General features: G+C 47.1%; 1 protein-coding gene across 1 annotated transcript in view; it reads right to left on the bottom strand.

The window, feature by feature from the left end:
* Nucleotides 1–26251, bottom strand: part of BICRA (BRD4 interacting chromatin remodeling complex associated protein) — a 508223-nt gene that overhangs the window by 51475 nt on the left and 430497 nt on the right. Inside the window, exon 13 of the mRNA XM_069206977.1 lies at nt 20593–20715. Within this exon, the coding sequence (XP_069063078.1) occupies nt 20593–20715 (123 nt within the window). The remainder of the gene's footprint in view (nt 1–20592; nt 20716–26251) is intronic.

Raw genomic sequence — 26251 nt, 5'->3', positions numbered from 1 at the left:
TGAGCCCCCACAGCGCCGCCTGCAGAGGGAATCCCGAGGCTTCCCCTGACCGCGACTCTTTGAACCTAAAGTCCCGACGCCTGGGAGAGACCCTGCACCCGCAGCCCCCAGGACCTGAAGGACCGGACTTTCACCGGAGAAGTGACCCCCAGGAGTCCCTCTCCCTTGCCCAAGTGGAGGTTTCCCCGAGGAATCCCCCCCTTGCCTGCCTGCAGCGCTGAAGAGATCCCGAGATCTCTCATAGACTAACATTGCGAACCCGACGCTTGTTTCTACACTGCACCCGGCCGCCCCCGCGCCGCTGAGGGTGAAATTTCTGTGTGGACTTGTGTCCCCCCCCGGTGCCCTACAAAACCCCCCTGGTCTGCCCTCCGAAGACGCGGGTACTTACCTGCAAGCAGACCGGAACCGGGGCACCCCCTTCTCTCCATTCTAGCCTATGCGTTTTGGGCACCACTTTGAACTCTGCACCTGACCGGCCCTGAGCTGCTGGTGTGGTGACTTTGGGGTTGCTCTGAACCCCCAACGGTGGGCTACCTTGGACCAAGAACTAAGCCCTGTAAGTGTCTTACTTACCTGGTTAACCTAACAAATACTTACCTCCCCTAGGAACTGTGAAAATTGCACTAAGTGTCCACTTTTAAAACAGCTATTTGCGAATAACTTGAAAAGTATACATGCAATTTTGATGATTTGAAGTTCCTAAAGTACTTACCTGCAATACCTTTCGAATGAGATATTACATGTAGAATTTGAACCTGTGGTTCTTAAACTAAACTAAGAAAAGATATTTTTCTATATAAAAACCTATTGGCTGGATTTGTCTCTGAGTGTGTGTACCTCATTTATTGTCTATGTGTATGTACAACAAATGCTTAACACTACTCCTTGGATAAGCCTACTGCTCGACCACACTACCACAAAATAGAGCATTAGTATTATCTATTTTTACCACTATTTTACCTCTAAGGGGAACCCTTGGACTCTGTGCATGCTATTCCTTACTTTGAAATAGCACATACAGAGCCAACTTCCTACATTGGTGGATCAGCGGTGGGGTACAAGACTTTGCATTTGCTGGACTACTCAGCCAATACCTGATCACACGACAAATTCCAAAATTGTCATTAGAAATTCATTTTTGCAATTTGAAAAGTTTTCTAAATTCTTAAAAGACCTGCTAGGGCCTTGTGTTAGATCCTGTTTAGCATTTCTTTTAGAGTTTAAAAGTTTGTAAAAGTTTGAATTAGATTCTAGAACCAGTTGTAGATTCTTAAAAAGTATTCCAACTTTTAGAAGCAAAATGTCTAGCACAGATGTGACTGTGGTGGAACTCGACACCACACCTTACCTCCATCTTAAGATGAGGGAGCTAAGGTCACTCTGTAAAATAAAGAAAATAACAATGGGCCCCAAACCTACCAAAATACAGCTCCAGGAGCTTTTGGCAGAGTTTGAAAAGGCCAACCCCTCTGAGGGTGGCAACTCAGAGGAAGAGGATAGTGACTTGGAGGACAATTCCCCCCTACCAGTCCTATCTAGGGAGAACAGGGTCCCTCAAACCCTGACTCCTAAAATAATAGTCAGAGATGCTGGTTCCCTCACAGGAGAGACCAACACCTCTGAAATCACTGAGGATAGCCCCAGTGAAGAGGACATCCAGTTAGCCAGGATGGCCAAAAGATTGGCTTTGGAAAGACAGATCCTAGCCATAGAGAGGGAAAGACAAGAGATGGGCCTAGGACCCATCAATGGTGGCAGCAATATAAATAGGGTCAGAGATTCTCCTGACATGTTAAAAATCCCCAAAGGGATTGTGACAAAATTTGAAGATGGTGATGACATCACCAAGTGGTTCACAGCTTTTGAGAGGGCTTGTGTAACCAGAAAAGTGAACAGATCTCACTGGGGTGCTCTCCTTTGGGAAATGTTCACTGTAAAGTGTAGGGATAGACTCCTCACACTCTCTGGACAAGATGCAGAATCTTATGACCTCATGAAGGGTACCCTGATTGAGGGCTTTGGATTCTCCACTGAGGAGTATAGGATTAGATTCAGGGGGGCTCAAAAATCCTCGAGCCAGACCTGGGTTGACTTTGTAGACTACTCAGTGAAAACACTAGATGGTTGGATTCAAGGCAGTGGTGTAAGTAATTATGATGGGCTGTACAATTTATTTGTGAAAGAACACCTGTTAAGTAATTGTTTCAATGATAAACTGCATCAGCATCTGGTAGACCTAGGACCAATTTCTCCCCAAGAATTGGGAAAGAAGGCGGACCATTGGGTCAAGACAAGGGTGTCCAAGACTTCAACAGGGGGTGACCAAAAGAAAGGGGTCACAAAGACTCCCCAGGGGAAGGGTGATGAGACAACCAAAACTAAAAACAGTAAAGAGTCTTCTACAGGCCCCCAAAAACCTGCACAGGAGGGTGGGCCCAGAGCCTCTTCACAAAACAATGGGTACAAGGGTAAAAACTTTGATCCCAAAAAGGCCTGGTGTCATAGCTGTAAACAGCATGGACACCAAACTGGAGACAAGGCCTGTCCCAAGAAAGGTTCCACTCCAAACTCCCATCCAGGTAACACTGGTATGGCTAGTCTCCAAGTGGGATCAACAGTGTGCCCAGAGCAAATCAGGGTCCACACTGAAGCTACTCTAGTTTCTGAGGGTGGGGTGGATTTAGCCACACTAGCTGTCTGGCCGCCTAACATGCAAAAATACAGACAGCAACTCTTAATTAATGGGACTAGAATAGAGGGCCTGAGGGATACAGGTGCCAGTGTCACCATGGTGACAGAGAAACTGGTTTCCCCTGGCCAATACCTGACTGGAAAAACTTACACAGTCACCAACGCTGACAATCAGAAAAAAGTACATCCCATGGCAATGGTTACTTTAGAATGGGGAGGGGTCAATGGCCTGAAACAGGTGGTGGTCTCCTCAAATATCCCAGTGGACTGTCTGCTTGGAAATGACCTGGAGTCCTCAGCATGGGCTGAGGTAGAACTAAAAACCCATGCAGCAATGCTGGGTATCCCTGAACTGGTGTGTGTGAAAACAAGAGCACAGTGCAAGGCACAGGGTGAACAAGTAGAGCTGGAGTCTGGAAGAATGGCCCAGCCTACCAAGAGGAAAGGAAAGTCAGTTGGGAAACCAACTGCAACACAGCAAAAGAAAGGGAACCTCTCTTCTCAGGAAGAAGTTCTGCCCTCTGAGGGAACTGAGCCTTTGGAGCTTGAACCTTATCAGGTTGAGCTCTTAGGCCCAGGGGGACCCTCAAGGGAGGAGCTGTGTAAGGGACAAGAAACCTGTCCCTCTCTTGAAGGCCTTAGGCAGCAAGCTGCTGAAGAGTCCAAAGGCAAGAAAAATGGAACGCATAGGGTCTATTGGGAAGATGGACTCCTGTACACTGAGGCCAGAGACCCCAAACCTGGTGCCACTAGGAGAGTGGTAGTGCCTCAGCTGTTCAGGGAGTTCATCCTAACATTGGCCCATGACATTCCCCTTGCTGGACATTTGGGACAAACCAAGACGTGGGAGAGGTTAGTCAACCACTTCTACTGGCCCAATATGTCCACCATGGTTAAGGAGTTTTGCCTCTCCTGCCCCACCTGTCAAGCCAGTGGTAAGACAGGTGGGCATCCAAAGGCCCCCCTCATTCCACTTCCAGTGGTGGGGGTTCCCTTTGAAAGAGTGGGTGTGGACATAGTTGGTCCACTAGAACCTCCCACAGCCTCAGGAAATATGTATATCCTGGTAGTAGTGGATCATGCTACCAGGTATCCTGAAGCTATTCCCCTTAGGTCGACTACTGCCCCTGCAGTAGCCAAGGCCCTCATTGGTATCTTTACCAGAGTGGGTTTCCCTAAGGAGGTGGTGTCTGACAGAGGTACCAACTTCATGTCAGCATACCTAAAGCACATGTGGAATGAGTGTGGAGTGACTTATAAATTCACTACACCATACCATCCCCAAACTAATGGCTTGGTTGAGAGATTCAACAAGACATTAAAAGGCATGATCATGGGGCTCCCAGAAAAGCTCAAAAGGAGATGGGATGTCCTCTTGCCATGTCTGCTTTTCGCTTACAGAGAGGTGCCACAGAAGGGAGTAGGATTCTCACCCTTTGAACTTCTGTTTGGTCATCCTGTAAGGGGACCACCTGCCCTTGTTAAAGAAGGCTGGGAGAGACCTCTCCATGAGCCTAAGCAGGACATAGTGGACTATGTACTTGGCCTTCGCTCTAGAATGGCAGAGTACATGGAAAAGGCAACCAAAAACCTTGAGGCCAGCCAACAGCTCCAGAAGTTTTGGTATGACCAAAAGGCTGCACTGGTTGAGTTCCAACCAGGGCAGAAAGTCTGGGTTCTGGAGCCTGTGGCTCCCAGGGCACTCCAGGACAAATGGAGTGGCCCTTACCCAGTACTAGAAAGGAAGAGTCAGGTCACCTACCTGGTGGACCTGGGCACAAGCAGGAGCCCCAAGAGGGTGATCCATGTGAACCGCCTTAAGCTCTTCCATGACAGGGCTGATGTGAATCTGTTGATGGTAACAGATGAGGATCAGGAGGCAGAGAGTGAACCTCTCCCTGATCTTCTGTCATCAGACCCAAAAGATGGCACAGTAGATGGAGTGATCTACTCAGACACCCTCTCTGGCCAACAGCAAGCTGATTGTAGGAGAGTCCTACAACAGTTTCCTGAACTCTTCTCCTTAACCCCTGGTCAGACACACCTGTGTACCCATGATGTGGACACAGGAGACAGCATGCCTGTCAAGAACAAAATCTTTAGACAATCTGACCATGTTAAAGAAAGCATCAAGGTGGAAGTCCACAAGATGCTGGAATTGGGAGTAATTGAGTGCTCTGACAGCCCCTGGGCTAGCCCAGTGGTCTTAGTCCCCAAACCTCACACCAAAGATGGAAAGAAAGAGATGAGGTTTTGTGTGGACTACAGAGGGCTCAATTCTGTCACCAAGACAGATGCCCATCCAATTCCAAGAGCTGATGAGCTCATTGATAAATTAGGTGCTGCCAAATTTCTAAGTACCTTTGACTTGACAGCAGGGTACTGGCAAATAAAAATGGCACCTGGAGCAAAAGAAAAGACAGCATTCTCCACACCTGATGGGCATTATCAGTTTACTGTTATGCCCTTTGGTTTAAAGAATGCCCCTGCCACCTTCCAAAGGTTGGTGAATCAAGTCCTTGCTGGCTTGGAGTCCTTTAGCACAGCCTATCTTGATGATATTGCTGTCTTTAGCTCCACCTGGCAGGATCACCTGGTCCACCTGAGGAAGGTTTTGAAGGCTCTGCAATCTGCAGGCCTCTCTATCAAGGCATCCAAATGCCAGATAGGGCAGGGAACTGTGGTTTACTTGGGCCACCTTGTAGGTGGAGGCCAAGTTCAGCCACTCCAACCCAAGATCCAGACTATTCTGGACTGGGTAGCTCCAAAAACCCAGACTCAAGTCAGGGCATTCCTTGGCTTGACTGGGTATTACAGGAGGTTTGTGAAGGGATATGGATCCATTGTGACAGCCCTCACTGAACTCACCTCCAAGAAAATGCCCAAGAAAGTGAACTGGACTGTGGAATGCCAACAGGCCTTTGACACCCTGAAACAAGCAATGTGCTCAGCACCAGTTCTAAAAGCTCCAGATTATTCTAAGCAGTTCATTGTGCAGACTGATGCCTCTGAACATGGGATAGGGGCAGTTTTGTCCCAAACAAATGATGATGGCCTTGACCAGCCTGTTGCTTTCATTAGCAGGAGGTTACTCCCCAGGGAGCAGCGTTGGAGTGCCATTGAGAGGGAGGCCTTTGCTGTGGTTTGGTCCCTGAAGAAGCTGAGACCATACCTCTTTGGGACTCACTTCCTAGTTCAAACTGACCACAGACCTCTCAAATGGCTGATGCAAATGAAAGGTGAAAATCCTAAACTGTTGAGGTGGTCCATCTCCCTACAGGGAATGGACTTTATAGTGGAACACAGACCTGGGACTGCCCATGCCAATGCAGATGGCCTTTCCAGGTTCTTCCACTTAGAAAATGAAGACTCTCTTGGGAAAGGTTAGTCTCATCCTCTTTCGTTTGGGGGGGGGGGTTGTGTAAGGAAATGCCTCCTTGGCATGGTTGCCCCCTGACTTTTTGCCTTTGCTGATGCTATGTTTACAATTGAAAGTGTGCTGAGGCCTGCTAACCAGGCCCCAGCACCAGTGTTCTTTCCCTAACCTGTACTTTTGTATCCACAATTGGCAGACCCTGGCATCCAGATAAGTCCCTTGTAACTGGTACTTCTAGTACCAAGGGCCCTGATGCCAAGGAAGGTCTCTAAGGGCTGCAGCCTGTCTTATGCCACCCTGGAGACCTCTCACTCAGCACAGACACACTGCTTGCCAGCTTGTGTGTGCTAGTGAGGACAAAACGAGTAAGTCGACATGGCACTCCCCTCAGGGTGCCATGCCAGCCTCTCACTGCCTATGCAGTATAGGTAAGACACCCCTCTAGCAGGCCTTACAGCCCTAAGGCAGGGTGCACTATACCATAGGTGAGGGTACCAGTGCATGAGCATGGTACCCCTACAGTGTCTAAACAAAACCTTAGACATTGTAAGTGCAGGGTAGCCATAAGAGTATATGGTCTGGGAGTTTGTCAAACACGAACTCCACAGCACCATAATGGCTACACTGAAAACTGGGAAGTTTGGTATCAAACTTCTCAGCACAATAAATGCACACTGATGCCAGTGTACATTTTATTGTAAAATACACCACAGAGGGCACCTTAGAGGTGCCCCCTGAAACTTAACCGACTATCTGTGTAGGCTGACTAGTTTTAGCAGCCTGCCACAAACCGAGACATGTTGCTGGCCCCATGGGGAGAGTGCCTTTGTCACTCTGAGGCCAGTAACAAAGCCTGCACTGGGTGGAGATGCTAACACCTCCCCCAGGCAGGAATTGTCACACCTGGCGGTGAGCCTCAAAGGCTCACCTCCTTTGTGCCAACCCAGCAGGACACTCCAGCTAGTGGAGTTGCCCGCCCCCTCCGGCCAGGCCCCACTTTTGGCGGCAAGGCCGGAGAAGATAATGAGAAAAACAAGGAGGAGTCACTGACCAGTCAGGACAGCCCCTAAGGCGTCCTGAGCTGAAGTGACTCTAACTTTTAGAAATCCTCCATCTTGCAGATGGAGGATTCCCCCAATAGGGTTAGGATTGTGACCCCCTCCCCTTGGGAGGAGGCACAAAGAGGGTGTACCCACCCTCAGGGCTAGTAGCCATTGGCTACTAACCCCCCAGACCTAAACACGCCCTTAAATTTAGTATTTAAGGGCTACCCTGAACCCTAGAAAATTAGATTCCTGCAACTACAAGAAGAAGGACTGCCCAGCTGAAAACCCCTGCAGCGGAAGACCAGAAGACGACAACTGCCTTGGCTCCAGAAACTCACCGGCCTGTCTCCTGCCTTCCAAAGATCCTGCTCCAGCGACGCCTTCCAAAGGGACCAGCGACCTCGACATCCTCTGAGGACTGCCCCCGCTTCGAAAAGACAAGAAACTCCCGAGGACAGCGGACCTGCTCCAAGAAAAGCTGCAACTTTGTTTCCAGCAGCTTTAAAGAACCCTGCAAGCTCCCCGCAAGAAGCGTGAGACTTGCAACACTGCACCCGGCGACCCAGACTCGGCTGGTGGCGATCCAACACCTCAGGAGGGACCCCAGGACTACTCTGATACTGTGAGTACCAAAACCTGTCCCCCCTGAGCCCCCACAGCGCCGCCTGCAGAGGGAATCCCGAGGCTTCCCCTGACCGCGACTCTTTGAACCTAAAGTCCCGACGCCTGGGAGAGACCCTGCACCCGCAGCCCCCAGGACCTGAAGGACCGGACTTTCACCGGAGAAGTGACCCCCAGGAGTCCCTCTCCCTTGCCCAAGTGGAGGTTTCCCCGAGGAATCCCCCCCTTGCCTGCCTGCAGCGCTGAAGAGATCCCGAGATCTCTCATAGACTAACATTGCGAACCCGACGCTTGTTTCTACACTGCACCCGGCCGCCCCCGCGCCGCTGAGGGTGAAATTTCTGTGTGGACTTGTGTCCCCCCCCGGTGCCCTACAAAACCCCCCTGGTCTGCCCTCCGAAGACGCGGGTACTTACCTGCAAGCAGACCGGAACCGGGGCACCCCCTTCTCTCCATTCTAGCCTATGTGTTTTGGGCACCACTTGGAACTCTGCACCTGACCGGCCCTGAGCTGCTGGTGTGGTGACTTTGGGGTTGCTCTGAACCCCCAACGGTGGGCTACCTTGGACCAAGAACTAAGCCCTGTAAGTGTCTTACTTACCTGGTTAACCTAACAAATACTTACCTCCCCTAGGAACTGTGAAAATTGCACTAAGTGTCCACTTTTAAAACAGCTATTTGCGAATAACTTGAAAAGTATACATGCAATTTTGATGATTTGAAGTTCCTAAAGTACTTACCTGCAATACCTTTCGAATGAGATATTACATGTAGAATTTGAACCTGTGGTTCTTAAACTAAACTAAGAAAATATATTTTTCTATATAAAAACCTATTGGCTGGATTTGTCTCTGAGTGTGTGTACCTCATTTATTGTCTATGTGTATGTACAACAAATGCTTAACACTACTCCTTGGATAAGCCTACTGCTCGACCACACTACCACAAAATAGAGCATTAGTATTATCTATTTTTACCACTATTTTACCTCTAAGGGGAACCCTTGGACTCTGTGCATGCTATTCCTTACTTTGAAATAGCACATACAGAGCCAACTTCCTACAACATCTGAAAACTAAACATCTGGGCGTGTCCAGGATGGCGTGCGTCACATGCACCCCCGCACCATTTTTTTTTTAACCAACAATGCCCTGCAAACCTCAAACTTTGCAGAAATCACACATTTTTTTCCACATTTTTGTGATGGAATCTTCCGGAATCTGCAACGAATCCACAAAATTCCTACCACCTAGCATTGTCTTCTATACCGATAAAAATTCTGCCCCACTTGTCAGCCGAAAAATGTTTTTTTCAAACTGCCATTTTGGACCCGCTTTGGTTCCGCCTCAATTTCTACATGTTTTTGGCTCTTCCCTGTCACAGGCACTTGGCCCACCTACACAAGTGAGGTATCATTTTTACCGGGAGACTGAGGGGAACGTTGGGTGGTAGGAAATTTGTCCTGGTGCGGTGATTCCACACAGAAATGTGATTATGTAGCTAAATTTGAGGTTTGCAGAGGATTCTGGGTAAGAAAACTTTGGGGGATCCACGCAAGTCACACCTCCCTGGATTCCCTCTGGTGTCTAGTTTTCAGAAATGTTTGGGTTTGGTATGTTTCCCTATATGGCTGCTGAGTGCAGGACCAAAATCGCAGGTCCTCCGTGCAAAAACAGGTAGTTTAGTATTTCATCATTTTGATGTGTCCACATAGTGTTTTGGGGCATTTCCTTTTGTGGGCACTAGGCCTACCCACACAAGTGAGGTACCATTTTTATCGGGAGACTTGGGGGAACGCTGGGTGGAAGGAAATTTGTGGCTCCTCTCAGATTCCAGAACTTTGTTACCAAAATGAGGAAAGTGTTTTGGGGAGGGAAAGGCTGATATCTATACCTTTGAACCACACAATCCTTTGAAGGGTCTCAAGAATATGGGAAGTCAGACAGCTGCAGAAGGGAGTCGAGGACAAAGCAGGGAATGGAACCGGTGTGTGGAAACTGATTCCCTCCTTAAAATTCTTGTATGACGTATATCATTATTTACTTACTTTATGTATCCTTTGATGTATAAGTATAAATATCACTGTTAAATGCTCCATGCTAGCACACTTTACTTCTGCCAGGGATGCCAGTTGTAAATCTGTCTTCTTTGCTGCAGCAAAAATAAATAGACCTTTGGTCATTGATTGTTCACTCCGGCTCTCCGTGTCAAAACTCCTTTGTAAATGCATTTGTAAGTATAATTAAAATGTGCTTTACACTACTTCTGACAACAGCACCATTTCTATGGCTCACTTGGCCAAGAGAGACGTAAACGTCCTCTCCAGCCGTTCATGTGTTGGCAGTAGTGGGGAGGAAAGGAAGGGGGCAGCTGTTCGGAATGATCTGCAAGACCCATCTGCCCAATGTAATAGACTGCCAGTGGAGAGGATGATGTTGAATTCTCCCTCCAACTGGCCAAACATGGTCCTGCAGAATCAAATTAGGAGGACTTGGAGGCTGCAGCTGCTGGAGGCAGGGTGGCGGACAATTTCTGGCTTCCAGACCCTCTAAGTCTGAGTTCACTGTGTCCAGGTCCTCACATAGCTTGGGGAGCTTGTACAGGATGGTTACTGGCACAGTGCTGGCACGGTGACATGCCCCTTCCATAGCTACGTAAGGAGAGAAAGGCAGACTGTGGACGCAAGGGTCACCAAGAGGTCCAAGGACGTGGTCATAGTCACTGAGTCCTTAGAGCGCTCCAGCGCAGTGTCTGCCTTCTCGCCAAACAAGCGAGTTCCGTCAAGTGGCATATTTATAAGGTTTGCCTGGACATCCTCCGAAAAGCCAGAAGTTCTCAGCCAGGTGTGGCCCTGTAGACGGAACCGCTCTGCACAGCAAGTCAGTTGGGTCCAGACCACACTTATTGGTGAACTTGGATAAGTTACTTACCTGTAAATCCTAGTTCTCTTCCAGGGGTATCCTCATCAAAGTCATAAACATTGAATATTCCCGCCCTTGTGCGGGGACCCCGGAGCATATATAAAATATATACACATTATACATGTGTAACAAACAGTCATGCAGGCTATCATGTTAAAAACAGGCTAAAATGCTTTATTTCTATGAAGTTTTTTTTTTTTTTTTTTAAATACTACAATAGAGCATAAATAAGTACCCAAGCTCCTAAAACTAGGCTTGGGGAAGTAAGCAGTAGCAAACTCTAGTGAAAAAATAGAGAAAACTGCATTGAAAAACAATGAAGCATTGTTAGCCATTAGGCTGCATGTAGGTTAACACAGGAGAACCATAAAAACTTTGGCACTGTGCCTTTAAGACCCTGAGCACCTCCAGTATCCCACCATGCCTCAGGGGTGAAGGAAAGGGGACAGTTGGTTCACAGTTAGGTCAGTTCTTTTTACGGTGACAATTTGTATAATTGAATCAAAATACTGTCTGTCCTGCACTTCCAGTAGACGTGCGTCCGGGGAGGATGGTGGGTTGTTTATGACTGATGAGGATACCCCTGGAAGAGAACTAGGATTTACAGGTAAGTAACTTATCCTTCTCTTCCAGGGGATCCTCATCAATAGTCATAAACATTGAATAGATTAGCAAGCCCATCCCTAAACCCAGCGGACTGTCCGATAGAAGTGCAGGAATAGACATGTCTTACGCAAATAAATTCCTTAGAGAGGCCTGCCCCACTTGGGCATCCGCTCTTGCATCTGAGTCTAAACAATAATGTCTTGTAAAAGTATGGACAGACTTCCATGTAGCAGCCTTACAAATCTCAGATATAGGAACATTGTTAAGGAGAGCAGCAGTAGCCGCTTTTCCCCTTGTGGAATGCGCTCTAGGCCGCGCTAGCAATTGTCTATTAGCTAGCTGGTAAGTATTAACAATACAAGAGACTATCCATCTTGATATTGTTCGCTTAGATGCTGCTTCTCCTGTCCTTAAATGACCATAGTTCACAAACAAGCGGTTAGAGTGTCTAATCGATTTTGTCTTGTCCAGATAAAATTTCAGCACTCTTTTCAAGTCTAATGAGTGCAATGCTTTCTCAGCCGGAGTTTCCGGATTGGGAAAGAACGTCGGTAAAGTTATGGTCTGATTAATATGGAATTCTGACACCACCTTCGGAAGGAAAGATGGGTGAGTTCGTAGAACTACTCTATTGTCATGAAAAACCGTGTACGGTTCTTTTGCAGACAAGGCCTGGATCTCACTGACCCTCCTCGCTGAAGTAATGGCCACCAGAAAAGCCGTTTTCCACGTAAGGTGTTGTAAGGAGGCCTTATGGATAGGCTCGAAAGGAGGGCCCATAAGTTTTGCTAGGACTATGTTCAGTTCCCACGGAGGAGAAGGCCTCCGAATTGGCGGAAAAACTTTCTTCAAACCTTCTAAGAAATCCTTGACTACAGGTTTCGTAAAGAAGGATTCCTGAGAAGGTGACTTGCGATAGGCAGTAATAGCAGACAAATGTACCTTAATAGATGATACCTGCAGACCGGATTTCGCTAGGTGAAGCAAATAGGACAGTATGACGTCCTCCTGCGCCCGTATGGGATTATGGCCTTGCTGACAGCACCATATGTAGAATCTCTTCCACTTAAAAGCGTAGGAACGCCGCGTGGAAGGCCGTTTGGACTCTTTCAAGATGTTCATGCACTCCTGCGAGAGTCCTAGGTGCCCATACTGCAGGAATTCAGGAGCCATGCTGTTAAGCTCAGAGAGGGTAGGTTGGGATGCAGAATCCTGCCCTCCATTCTGCTCAGAAGATCCGGTCTGCACGGCAGCCTCCTGTGAGGTTTTTCCGACAGGTTGAGGAGATCCGTGTACCAGAATTGTCGAGGCCATTGTGGCGCTATAAGAATCATTCTGGTCCTGGATCCGTAAAGTTTGCTGATCACTGCCGGAATGAGGGGAATCGGAGGAAAAGCGTAAAGAAATGTCCCTGACCAGTCGATCAACAGGGCATTCCCTCGAGATCCTGGACGGTAGAACCTGGATGCGAAGTCTGGGCATTTCCTGTTTACATCGTCTGCGAAGAGGTCCAGTTGAGGCCGACCCCATTGCGCGAAGATGTATTCTGCGACTTCGTCGTGCAGGACCCAATCGTGAACGTCCTCCAGGTGTCTGCTTAGAAAGTCTGCTTCTACGTTCTGCTGACCTGGCAGGTGAACTGCTGTGATTGACATTCCTCTGGCCAGGAGCCAATGCCATATCGCTTGGGACTCTCGTGAAAGGGGTAGGGATCTCGTTCCCCCTTGCTTGTTCAAGTAATACATCGTGGTTGTATTGTCCGTCTGTATCAATAGAGTTTTCCCCTGAATTAGCGGTGTGAAAGACTTGAGAGCCAGATGGACCGCTCTGAGTTCTAGCAGATTGATGTGGTACTGCTTCTCCTTGTCTGACCACAGACCCTGCGCTTGAAAAGGACCCAGATGAGCCCCCCATCCCTGAAGAGACGCATCCGTTACCAGAGTGTCGGATGGAAGTACCTGGTGAAACGGAGCACCCACTGACAGGTGAGGTCTGTGCATCCACCATCTCAATGACTGCAGTGCTACCTCCGGTAGCCGCATTGTGTCTTCCCAGCGACCTGTTCTTTGGCTCCAATTGGCCTCCAATGCCTCTTGGAGGGGTCTCATGTGGAGTCTGGCATTTGGGACAATAAAGATGCACGATGCCATGGAGCCCAGTAGTGATGTCACCTGACGTGCCGTAGGTGCGCTGGCTCTCAACAGGTCCTGGCACTTCATGTTTATTGAGGACAGTCGTTCCTCCGAAGGATACACTTTTTGTAGTTCTGTGTTTATGATAGCTCCTAGGTAGTGAAGACTCTGCGTTGGAGTCAAGGTTGACTTCTGGTAATTGACCTGAAGACCTAGAGCTTCGCAAACTCCTAGTACAATGTCCCGATGGCTTCTCGCCTGCTCCGGAGAAGAAGCCTTTAGTAGCCAGTCGTCTAGGTATGGATATATGTATATCCTTTGTCTTCGTAGATGCGCCGCCACCACTGCCATACATTTCGAGAAAACTCTTGGAGCAGATTTCAGGCCAAAGGGTAGAACCCTGAACTGGTAATGCTGTAACGCTACTCGAAAGCGCAGGAATTTTCGATGCTTTGGAGCTATTGGGATGTGGAAATACGCATCCTGCAGGTCGATGGAGCACATCCAGTCTCCCTGATGCAGTTGAGGGAAAATTTGGTGAAGCGCTAGCATTCTGAACTTCTGCTTTCTTATGTATTTGTTCAGCAGTCTTAGATCCAGGATTGGCCTGAAAACGCCCTCTTGACCCTTCTTTGCTACTAGAAAGTAACGGGAGTAGACCCCCTTTCCTCTGTGGGCAGGTGGAACCCTTTCTATGGCATTCTTTCTTAGGAGGGCGAGAGCCTCCTTGCGTAGCAAGGTGAGATGAGCCGGATTGTGTTTGGTTGGTGGCAAGTGTGGTGGAGGCTGCTTGAAAAGGAGAGAATAGCCATGTTCGACAATATTGAGCACCCATTTGTCTCTTGTGATAGAGTGCCACTCGTGAAGATGAGCAATAATACTTCCCCCCACCGGAGTGGTGTACAGTGTCGAGGGAAGCGAGACTTCATTGCTTAGTGGGTGCTTTTGGAGTGGACTGTTGAGGTCTACTTGACCCTCGCTCCCTTGTGTTTCTTCGCTGAAACAGAGGGCGTCCCTGTCGTTGCTGAGACCTTTGCGACCAATGAGGGGTTTGAACCCTCTGTTGGAAAGGGCGTCTATCGTACGGTCTGTACCTCCGCCTGAAATCTTTCCTTCTTTCGAGGCCTACCGCCTTCATGGTATCCACCTCGGTCTTCATGCGGGCCATCTCTTCGTCTGCATGGGCACCGAATAGAGAATTCCCGGCAAATGGGAGATTCAGGATACGTTGTTGTGCCTCCTGTTTCAAGCCAGTGAGCCTCAGCCAGGAAGATCTCCTCGCACAGATACCATGTGCGTACCCATGAGCCGCCAAATCCGCCCCATCCGCTGCCGCGCTGATAACTTGGTTAGATACCAGGCATCCTTCCTGTAGAATCTCTTGGAAATCTTGCCTGTCTTCTCTGGGCAGTTTTTCTGTAAATCTACTGAGGGAATCCCACAGAGAACGATCGTACCTGCCCAGGAGCGCAGACGCACTAGAGACCTTCATTGCTGAAGCCGCTGTCCCGCACATCTTTCTTCCCAGAGCGTCTAAATGCCTGCTCTCTTTATCCGGGGGTACCGTGGATGAAGATGCCACCGAGTGGGTCTTTCGGGCGGCAGCTATGATCACTGAGTCTGGTGGCGGATCCTTCCTAAGGAATAAAGGGTCTTGCTCTGGAGCCTTGTACTTTTTAAGAATCCGAGCCGGGGCAGACTTAAGCGAGGCTGGGGCCAGAAAAGTGTCCATGGTCGGCTGCAACAAACCAGGCACTAGAGGCAGCAACTTTTTCGACGCTGATCTCTGTTGTAGCGTCTCAAAGATGATTGATGAGGAGGTAGACGGTTCTGGAACCTCTATATTGAGTTTCTGCGCTCCTCTTAGCAACACCTCGTTGAAAGTGGTTATGTCATCCACTGGTGAGACTCTAGCAGGTGGTGAATCTGTAAGAGTAGGTGAGTAACGCCCGACAGAAGAACCTGATGAAGACCAAGAGGGTGATCTTCTTGAGCGCGACCTGGATCTCCGTTGAGAGCGAGATCTGCTGCGGGACGCTGTAGCCGAGCGCCTAGGCCTCGCGGTCGGCTGTCGAGGAGCTGAACGAGCCCGTTCTGCCCCGGCTGTCGGCGATGGCGTTCTTGGCGGGGAGGCAGTGGGTGAATACATTCGCGAATATTGCGAATCTGGGGAGGCCGCTGGTCTGTTGAGGCTCTCCAGCCATCTCGGAGATAGGTTGATGGGCGAGACATGCCCAGGAGATGCTCTTGACCGAGAAGAGTCGCTCGGTATGGAGACCACTGGAGACTGAGCCTTGTCTGGCGAGGGGCGATGTTCTGCTCCCTGTTGGACAGGTAAAACCTGCTTCGACGTCGATGGCTGTTTCGACGTCGAAGGACGCCCAGTCGGTTGGTCCTGCCTCGACGTTGATTGCCTCGACGTTGAGTGCCTTGACGTCGAACGGCGTTCCTTGGACCTCGACCTGCTCGCCGTCGTGTGCCTCGACGTGGAGCGATGGGAGGTTGACGGCGGATGTTTCTCGTGCCGTCGTGGAGATCTCGACGTCGTGTGTCCTGACGTCAGGGGGCGCACAGCCTTTGGCGGCGACCGGACATGCCGGCGATGGCTCGACGTCGATCGGCGGGCTGCCGTCGACGGAGACCTGCCCCTGCTCTGATGTTCCCTCGACGCCGTTCCCTTCGACGTCGGGTGTGTCGCCGTCGACGGCGATCTATGCCGGTGGGACGGTGGTAGCGACGACGTCGACGGTGAACAAACAGGTATTTTCCTACCTGTCGACGTCGACCGGGCCATTCTCTCCTGAGAATGGCCTTCTGGATGCTTGGGGAGTGAGGAGGACGATGTTCTTTTCCTCTCCTGAAGCCCATGAAGTCGGATCTTCTCTCTGTCTTTCAGAGTCCTCCTAGACATGTTCTTACAGTACTTACAAGTGTCAGGGCAGTGACTCTGAGGCAGGCACACTATGCACAGAGAGTGGGGATCTGACTGGGCCTTCTTCTTCCCACAAGCAGGGCATTTGACAAAAAGAGAAGGCATTTTTCTGTCAGAAAAAACCTTCCTAGCTCAGACAAAGATGTTACTTGTCGAGTGAAAAGTGAAAAAAACGCTTTTTTAAAGAATTTTTCTGAGGAAAACTCAGAAAAACTGAGAGCTCAATGCTCCAGGATCCTCTCAGAAGAAGCCGGAAAAAAGAACTGACCTAACTGTGAACCAACTGTCACCTTTCCTTCACCCCTGAGGCATGGTGGGATACTGGAGGTGCTCAGGGTCTTAAAGGCACAGTGCCAAAGTTTTTATGGTTCTCCTGTGTTAACCTACATGCAGCCTATTGGCTAAGAATGCTTCATTGTTTTTCAATGCAGTTTTCTCTATTTTTTCACTAGAGTTTGCTACTGCTTACTTCCCCAAGCCTAGTTTTAGGAGCTTGGGTACTTATTTATGCTCTATTGTAGTATTTAAAAAAAAAAAAAAAAAAAACTTCATAGAAATAAAGCATTTTAGCCTGTTTTTAACATGATAGCCTGCATGACTGTTTGTTACACATGTATAATGTGTATATATTTTATATATGCTCCGGGGTCCCCGCACAAGGGCGGGAATATTCAATGTTTATGACTATTGATGAGGATCCCCTGGAAGAGAATGCTGCATTCCTCCCATCTTTTACTGTTTGAGAGAGCATGGCCTGGGCCTCCTCTCGGACCTGTGGCAGCACATGCACAACCGTATCCCATAAGGTGTGCGAGAAACGGCCCAATAAGCATGAGGTGTTCACCGATCTCAATGTCAGGCTGGTGGAAGAAAACATCTTCCTGAATTGGTCCAGCCTCTTGGATTCACTGTCCGGGGGACCAGAAGGGAACACACCCTGGGAAGTTGAAGTTTGGTCTACCAAGTTCTCATTGGTAGGATACTGACTGAGGAAACTAGGGTCACCAGGTGCAGAACGATGGTGCAGGGAATTGTCCTGCTCACAGGAGCCCCTGTCTTGGACCAGGTTTCCAGCAGGACATTAGTAAGTGCCTAATTAAAGGGCAAAAGAGGTTCAGAAGAAGAAGCCACAGGCTGAAGCGCTTCTGTCAAGAGGTTAGTCTTGTCATCCAACTGAGGGTATTTCGAGGCCAAGGACCTCTGCTGCTCTCCGCACCACCACTACATAAGAAGCTCCCTCCTCCGTAGCCACAGTAGGTGGAGAGAGCAAGCCAGAATCTGGAGATGTGCCCAGTCCACTGGCATCTCCTAGTTCCTCATACCAGTCTAATGAAGTAGGCTCTAAGCGGTGTTCTAAAGGATCCAGTTGTCACTAGCTACAAGAGCAAACCCAAATGTTCATCTGAATTAGGGTAACATGGCAAAAAGGGATAACATTCATGTGAAACTCATTCAAAAAACATTTTTCTGATCAGGGACATTAAGTTTCTTGGCCCATGAATTAATCAATGCAATATATCCTTTGGACAGTAATAATTCGGTCAGATACGGCATCAGCTCCAGTAGGATCTCATGGATCCGATTCCGGATCAGCACTGGTCGTATCAACGTGACCTTCTTGGGCACCGGTACAGATGCTCCTGGTGCCGCTGGTCCCATTCTTATCCCAGACGATCCGGAGCAGGAACAGCATCAGCACTGAGGGTTGAATAGGCACTGGGTGGCGTTCTAGAATGCAAAGGCTTCAGCTGGTGTTTTGGCACCGAAACGGAGGGCAGGCCGTCTGAATCATTTGCTCGGTGCCACCCCTGGCCCGACAGCAGTGACAGATCGAGGACCTCAGTATGTTGTCCAGAGGGGTCAAGTGTCTTTTAGAGGGACCAACAGTTTTGAGGGACAGCGGGCACCGTACTCTTGGATTGCTGAGCCAGTGCAATTTCTGCCATCTCCAAGCCAAACTTGAGATCTGAGCCGGAACTGCCCTTGATCGATAACACCCCTTCCCTCTGCAGCAGATGGCTGAGGGTGTTGTTCTTCTTCAACATCTCGATGACCAAAGATGTCTGGAGTATCCTCGATGCTCCTCTGCAACATTTTGAGGTGACATACTCCTACAGTCTTGAAGAGTTTCCTAGGAGCGGAAGGAACAGCAGACGTCACAAACTGCTTCCCTGTACTCAGGCAACAAACACATATTACAGTCCAGGTGTTGATCCGTCTGGAGATACTTCGCATGGCAGCACGGGCAGTATCGGAAGGGAGTACATTCCACCACCAGCAAACCATTCTATGAAGAATGTGATGGAGACAAAAAAAAAAAAAGTCCGATGGTTGAGGTCCTGTTGGGCCGCAGTCGAAGCGAAATGACTTGGTAAGAGATAGAGAAATAACGCAATATGCATTTTGGAAAACACAATCAAAACAATACAGACAAGGAGAATTTTGCACTATCCGAAAGGAAAACTGTGACAGTGTCAAAATTGAGTGCAGGCACACATGTCTGAACAAGACAGTGGAAAGAAAACTATCTAACAATGGAGTTGATGCCCAAGTGCACTCAAAATACTTATTCGAAGAAAAATAATTTGACCGCATCCGGACCCAACACTAGATGGAAGGAGTATGCAAAGATGGGCATCTACAGCCACATGTGTCCCCGTACAGTATAATCTTGCAACTCGATAGTTGAAGCAAAACTTAAATTGCATTCTCTCAATGCCAGCCATCAAAAAATGCAAGCCACAACTTTTAGTGACACTCCCAAAGCCCAAAACCTCATACAACTCAGGTCCTAAATCATCCCAGGTCTTTTGCCCCAAGCCACCCATGCAGATGTCAGAAATTAAAATATATAATTTGAATATGGCGTTTAAGTGTGGGACATTGGGGATGCCGGAATGAGGCCACAAGTCGTTGAAAAATGTCAGTAGCTGAAATACACATTTAAAATGTTAAATAGAAAAAAATAATGTTACAAGTCTATCAACTACGAGGCAGAATTAAGCTCAGCAGGTGAATCAAAGTTTTGGCCTCCAAAACATATTCTTAGATTTAAAAAAAAGTATTTCAGTGTATCAGGATGTCAAACCACATTTTACATATTCCGAATATATTGGTATGGACTCATGTCAACAAGTTAATTATTGGGACTCTATCTCAATGCAGTTTTACCCAAAAACAAAAAATGTGCAGCGCATTGCATAACTGATTAGCACATGCTTTGGCATTTCTAATTTTAGCTATCCTCAACAACAACCTACAGAGCAACTTGACTTTAGATTCAGACATTAAAGAAAACATTTTGGAGGCACAAGACCGCTTAATGTGATTGTTATGAGCAAAAGCTTGCTCCTCAGAAACAGTGGTTGCAAACTGAGAAAGGGGCGTTGGACGCATGCTAAGTTTACACAACATGAAATGCAGTGACTATGGGAAACATGAAATGCAGTGACTATGGGAAATAACTGAGGTCATGGAGTGTTGTGGATCTCTGGTCTGGCTGAAACTAATTTTGTGTCACATGCAGGGAAGGCTGGGGAGAACTGATACACTTGTCAGAACTATGAATTTATAAACTCAGTACCTAATAGTACGAATACCTGCATTAGTAAAGATGTGGTTAATAATGGTATTGCATCGTCATCACTATAAAGGGTTTAAGAAAACTTTGGTGCCATAGGTTATCAGGTAGAAGAAGAAATTTGTATGCCTCAATAGTCTTAACAGGAATTTGCTCATAATTCATCTAATTCATCCAATCGGTCCTCCTTCCCTCCTCCCACCAGGTAATTCAGAGCACTATAGAGCTGGCCAATTTAAAGAACCATTGTGGTTTGTGCGGCCCAACATGCCAACAGTGCTGCATATACTACATCCAAGAATGACTTTCCCCACTAGACATTATTATTTCCATCTCCAGTTTGAGTGAGCAAATTTCACATCCCAGTCATTAAACACCTACAGTGTCTCCTTAAGCTGTCTTTAATGCTCAATCATAAATGCTCAACAGATGAATCCAGACCACTGAGCAATTCTGCATCTACAGATATACTCAGATTTTTTAATTGTAAATTTAGTCTGGAGTCCTTCTATTGCTCATTCAGGGCAAGACTAATACTTCCTGTGTTTTCATAGCTGAATACCAGCCAAATAATAACATCGTTCACTTCTGAGCTGCTTTCATCCTGCAACAAGTGACTTTATTGAAGATACATCTCTCAAAAGACATGCAGAACTGCATATGTTCTGTATGGCTCAGACCTACCTGCTGCTGGGTCTGAGGTTGAGCAGATGCAGGCTGGGCCTGCAGAATGCCTTTACCACCAACGTGAATTTGAAGTGGGCCCTTTCCGAGGCCAGAGACCGAGCTTATCACTCCAGTTGTACCCTGTAAAATCAGACATTGAAGATTTCAGAAAACTGAAAACATACTGGGAAAAAAATTACAAAAAAGAAATACAACAAGGCAGAAATGAACAGGCAGGAAAACAGCAACCCTTAACTACAGGGTAAGGGGAGGTCAGGAAACAAATATGGAGAAGAAAAAACCTTCTAAGCTTCTACTCTCCACATCTATACAGTGATTTACATTTAAACACAAATGTCCTTAATGTTCTATCTCAACTCATTCCCCACTCCATATATACCCCCAAGAGAATCAAGTATTCAACTGTGGAGATGACTGAACTACCATCTAATCACTTGCTCCAGATTTTAAAAACTTCAAAAGTGCTTGTAAATTGAATGACACAAATTACTGAAAGATAGCTGTGAATGAAAAGTCCCAATGGTGTTTCTGTATTCATATCTTCAATATCTTTCCGACTACTGTGCACATATTGTGTTCAAGACTCAGTTTAAGAGGGCTTGTGTTATACTGTATCTAGTAACACCTTTGTGCAATGAGTTTCTAAATCCAGGCAGTGAGATTTGCACTCAATATACCAATGTAAACATTTTGCTTATCCGTAACAATCTGGCAAATTGCATTAGAAAACAGCATGCACCATAGGTATAATGTGCTTTCTGAACTAACTTGAGTCCCAAAGAGCACTCACAACAGTCAACTATCTAGCATTCTGCAACAGGACCCTTCCTAGCCTATTCTGATACAGCCTTATATGAAGAAATCAGCAGCAAGTGAATTATATTCTTTAAAGCTTACCTAAAACAGAGGCTAAGAAGATAGGCATGTTTTATTTTCATGGAATTCTTTTATAAATTAGTAGGATAGAGATAGATAGAGAGCATAGCATAGTGGGTATTCCCCAGCCTGAATACAGTTTCTTAATCCTCAGACTCCTTAGTGGGGGGTGGTGATGGAGGAGGGTGCAGGACAGAGGAGTGGAGGTAGAGGCAAATGTCTTACTTGGTGCCCACAGATCTCATGGTGATGTTTTTTTAACAATAACCTCCAAACATATCGAGCACCCAATGTGACTTGAATACTAATCCACTCATGACTCAGTATTAATTTCACCAATTTCCTGCCATAAAGTGATGTGCCCAATATTATGAAGTGTGGCTGGTGCAATTGAATTTATTGAACTCCATTCATAGATTGCTTAAAATGAGGAGGGGCCACGGATTTCCAGTGTCTAGCATTAATAAGTTTGAGCACTACGGTTAAAGACATCACAAGCATACATGAAACAGCTGAGTAGTCCTTAATAGCAATATTCAAACTATCACCACATCTTCATCTAAAGCCAGGCTCTCTTTAGATTTGCCAATTACAAACTATCTGTTTTAAAAAAAAACTATCTAGTTTGGGACACTGCATGAACATATGAAGATGACCAGCTGCAACTGATCCATGTCACGGACAATGGTTGGTCTGTTTGAATAATAAATTTACAGGGTGTCACATATGAATGATGAATAATTTGTACAAATAGCCTACTATATTTGAAAAAAGTATAATTACTTAGAGCTACTGCTTTTGCCCTAAGAATATGTGCTACATCAATAGTCTCCCTATCCCACCTTGGTATTCTAACTTGATTTGTGGGAGGAAGGCGAGTAAAACAAATAGATTCTAGTAGTGGACGATCAGTGGGGTCAACTGAAGTAGTACTGGTATGAGTTGACAAAAAGAGCGTGTACTATGAGCAAAAAAAAGAAAGTGATTTGTTATAATCTAGCATACTTTGTTGACCTTTAGAAAAAACAAACATTTGGAAATCGCCAATGTTCCCACAACATTTTTGATATTCACATGTTTTATGTTTGTGAATTTAATATTTCATAATTTGTGTATTTTTTTTTTAAAAGTATACTTGTTTCTGTATTTTTAAATATATATTTGGAGATTCAAATTGAAGAGAGTCCCGAGCTTCAAATGGTGATTCAGTGTACGAAGGCAAAAGATTAAGAACTACTGCTCTAGTTGGTTTTATTCGAGAAATCAGAGGCTTTTTGTCTAAATTAAGGAATCTATTCTGGATTCTAGCTAAAAAAAAGAAAGACTTTGTTACATGGACTGATTTGTGCTGAAACAAACAAAAAAATGGTTGTAAAATAACCATTTTGACAACATTTACTGGCCAATAACTGAAAAGGGAAGCTTTTACCTCGAGTAGGCTTTTTGTAACTCCTTATTTAGAGTAGCAATTTGTCCTTACTAACTCCCTTACATCTCAAGTTATCATTACCATAGATTTTTCACTTAGGATTTAACTATCATACTCCAGCTTTGTTCTTCATGAGTAAAATAACTCATCATTTCGGCCTTGTTCTCATTTGCTATATAAATTGAACAATCTTAACTATTTAGAATTCTGTATGATATGGTCATAGGCAACAGCACTACTTGTCAAAAATAGTAAGTTGTTGTAAGGAAATGCCTCCTTGGCATGGTTGCCCCCTGACTTTTTGCCTTTGCTGATGCTATGTTTACAATTGAAAGTGTGCTGAGGCCTGCTAACCAGGCCCCAGCACCAGTGTTCTTTCCCTAACCTGTACTTTTGTATCCACAATTGGCAGACCCTGGCATCCAGATAAGTCCCTTGTAACTGGTACTTCTAGTACCAAGGGCCCTGATGCCAAGGAAGGTCTCTAAGGGCTGCAGCATGTCTTATGCCACCCTGGAGACCTCTCACTCAGCACAGACACACTGCTTGCCAGCTTGTGTGTGCTAGTGAGGACAAAACGAGTAAGTCGACATGGCACTCCCCTCAGGGTGCCATGCCAGCCTCTCACTGCCTATGCAGTATAGGTAAGACACCCCTCTAGCAGGCCTTACAGCCCTAAGGCAGGGTGCACTATACCATAGGTGAGGGTACCAGTGCATGAGCATGGTACCCCTACAGTGTCTAAACAAAACCTTAGACATTGTAAGTGCAGGGTAGCCATAAGAGTATATGGTCTGGGAGTTTGTCAAACACGAACTCCACAGCACCATAATGGCTACACTGAAAACTGGGAAGTTTGGTATCAAACTTCTCAGCACAATAAATGCACACTGATGCCAGTGTACATTTTATTATAAAATGCACCCCAGAGGGCACCTTAGAGGTGCCCCCTGAAACTTAACCGACTATCTGTGTAGGCTGACTAGTTTTAGCAGCCTGCCACAAACCGAGACATGTTGCTGGCCCCATGGGGAGAGTGCCTTTGTCACTCTGAGGCTAGTAACAAAGCCTGCACTGGGTGGAGATGCTAACACCTCCCCCGGGTAGGAATTGTCACACCTGGCGGTGAGCCTCAAAGGCTCACCTCCTTTGTGCCAACCCAGCAGGACACTCCAGCTAGTGGAGTTGCCCGCCCCCTCCGGCCAGGCCCCACTTTTTGGCGGCAAGGCCGGAGAAAATAATGAGAAAAACAAGGAGGAGTCACTGGCCAGTCAGGACAGCCCCTAAGGTGTCCTGAGCTGAGGTGACTCTGACTTTTAGAGATCCTCCATCTTGCAGATGGAGGATTCCCCCAATAGGGTTAGGATTGTGACCCCCTCCCCTTGGGAGGAGGCACAAAGAGGGTGTACCCACCCTCAGGGCTAGTAGCCATTGGCTACTAACCCCCCAGACCTAAACACGCCCTTAAATTTAGTATTTAAGGGCTACCCTGAACCCTAGAAAATTAGATTCCTGCAACTACAAGAAGAAGGACTGCCTAGCTGAAAACCCCTGCAGAGGAAGACCAGAAGACGACAACTGCCTTGGCTCCAGAAACTCACCGGCCTGTCTCCTGCCTTCCAAAGATCCTGCTCCAGCGACGCCTTCCAAAGGGACCAGCGACCTCGACATCCTCTGAGGACTGCCCCGGCTTCGAAAAGACAAGAAACTCCCGAGGACAGCGGACCTGCTCCAAGAAAAGCTGCAACTTTGTTTCCAGCAGCGTTAAAGAACCCTGCAAGTTCCCCGCAAGAAGCGTGAGACTTGCAACACTGCACCCGGCGACCCCGACTCGGCTGGTGGCGATCCAACACCTCAGGAGGGACCCCAGGTCTACTCTAAGACTGTGAGTACAAAAACCTGTCCCCCCTGAGCCCCCACAGCGCCGCCTGCAGAGGGAATCCCGAGGCTTCCCCTGACCGCGACTCTTTGAATCCTAAGTCCCGACACCTGGGAGAGACCCTGCACCCGCAGCCCCCAGGACCTGAAGGACCGGACTTTCACTGGAGGAGTGACCCCCAGGAGTCCCTCTCCCTTGATCAAGTGGAGGTTTCCCCGAGGAACCCCCCCCTTGCCTGCCTGCAGCGCTGAAGAGATCCCTAGATCTCCCATTGACTTCCATTACAAACCCGACGCTTGTTTCTACACTGCACCCGGCCGCCCCCGCGCTGCTGAGGGTGAAATTCCTGTGTGGGCTTGTGTCCCCCCCGGTGCCCTACAAAACCCCCTTGGTCTGCCCTCCGAAGACGCGGGTACTTACCTGCAAGCAGACCGGAACCGGGGCACCCCCTTCTCTCCATTCTAGCCTATGCGTTTTGGGCACCACTTTGAACTCTGCACCTGACCGGCCCTGAGCTGCTGGTGTGGTGACTTTGGGGTTGCTCTGAACCCCCAACGGTGGGCTACCTTGGACCAAGAACTAAGCCCTGTAAGTGTCTTACTTACCTGGTTAACCTAACAAATACTTACCTCCCCTAGGAACTGTGAAAATTGCACTAAGTGTCCACTTTTAAAACAGCTATTTGTGAATAACTTGAAAAGTATACATGCAATTTTGATGATTTGAAGTTCCTAAAGTACTTACCTGCAATACCTTTCGAATGAGATATTACATGTAGAATTTGAACCTGTGGTTCTTAAAATAAACTAAGAAAATATATTTTTCTATATAAAAACCTATTGGCTGGATTTGTCTCTGAGTGTGTGTACCTCATTTATTGTCTATGTGTATGTACAACAAATGCTTAACACTACTCCTTGGATAAGCCTACTGCTCGACCACACTACCACAAAATAGAGCATTAGTATTATCTCTTTTTGCCACTATCTTACCTCTAAGGGGAACCCTTGGACTCTGTGCATGCTATTCCTTACTTTGAAATAGCACATACAGAGCCACTGCAATTCTGCTTTGATAACTTCTAACTGAAAGAGAATAGGTATCACTGGACAGCCCTTGCATGTTCCTCTGTTCACATAAAAGTAATCACTTAGTTGGCCAATTCTAATCATTCTCTATCTGGGATCAGTGCAAAAGGCTTGGACTGTACTGATAAAAGGTTTGAGGGAAAGATAACTTTTCTAATATATGCCAGGGAAAATGCCAACTCATTTTATCAAAGGTTTTTTGTGATTCGACCAAATTGGGCCAGGAGGGGGAGGGACATGTCTTCAAATCTACCTATGTAGGTAGCAGAATGTCATTATGGTTTGTTTTAGATTTCGGCTTTGTAGAAATGCTTGGTGAACTTGATGGATAATGCTGCCTATTGACTTCTGCAGATCAAATGCAAGTATTCTTGGTAGAATCTG

The sequence above is a fragment of the Pleurodeles waltl genome, chromosome 9 (genome assembly GCF_031143425.1).
Source record: "Pleurodeles waltl isolate 20211129_DDA chromosome 9, aPleWal1.hap1.20221129, whole genome shotgun sequence".
NCBI classification, from domain to species: domain Eukaryota; kingdom Metazoa; phylum Chordata; class Amphibia; order Caudata; family Salamandridae; genus Pleurodeles; species Pleurodeles waltl.
Note: the sequence above shows the minus strand (reverse complement) of the source record. Positions and strands in the feature narration are given on the sequence as shown.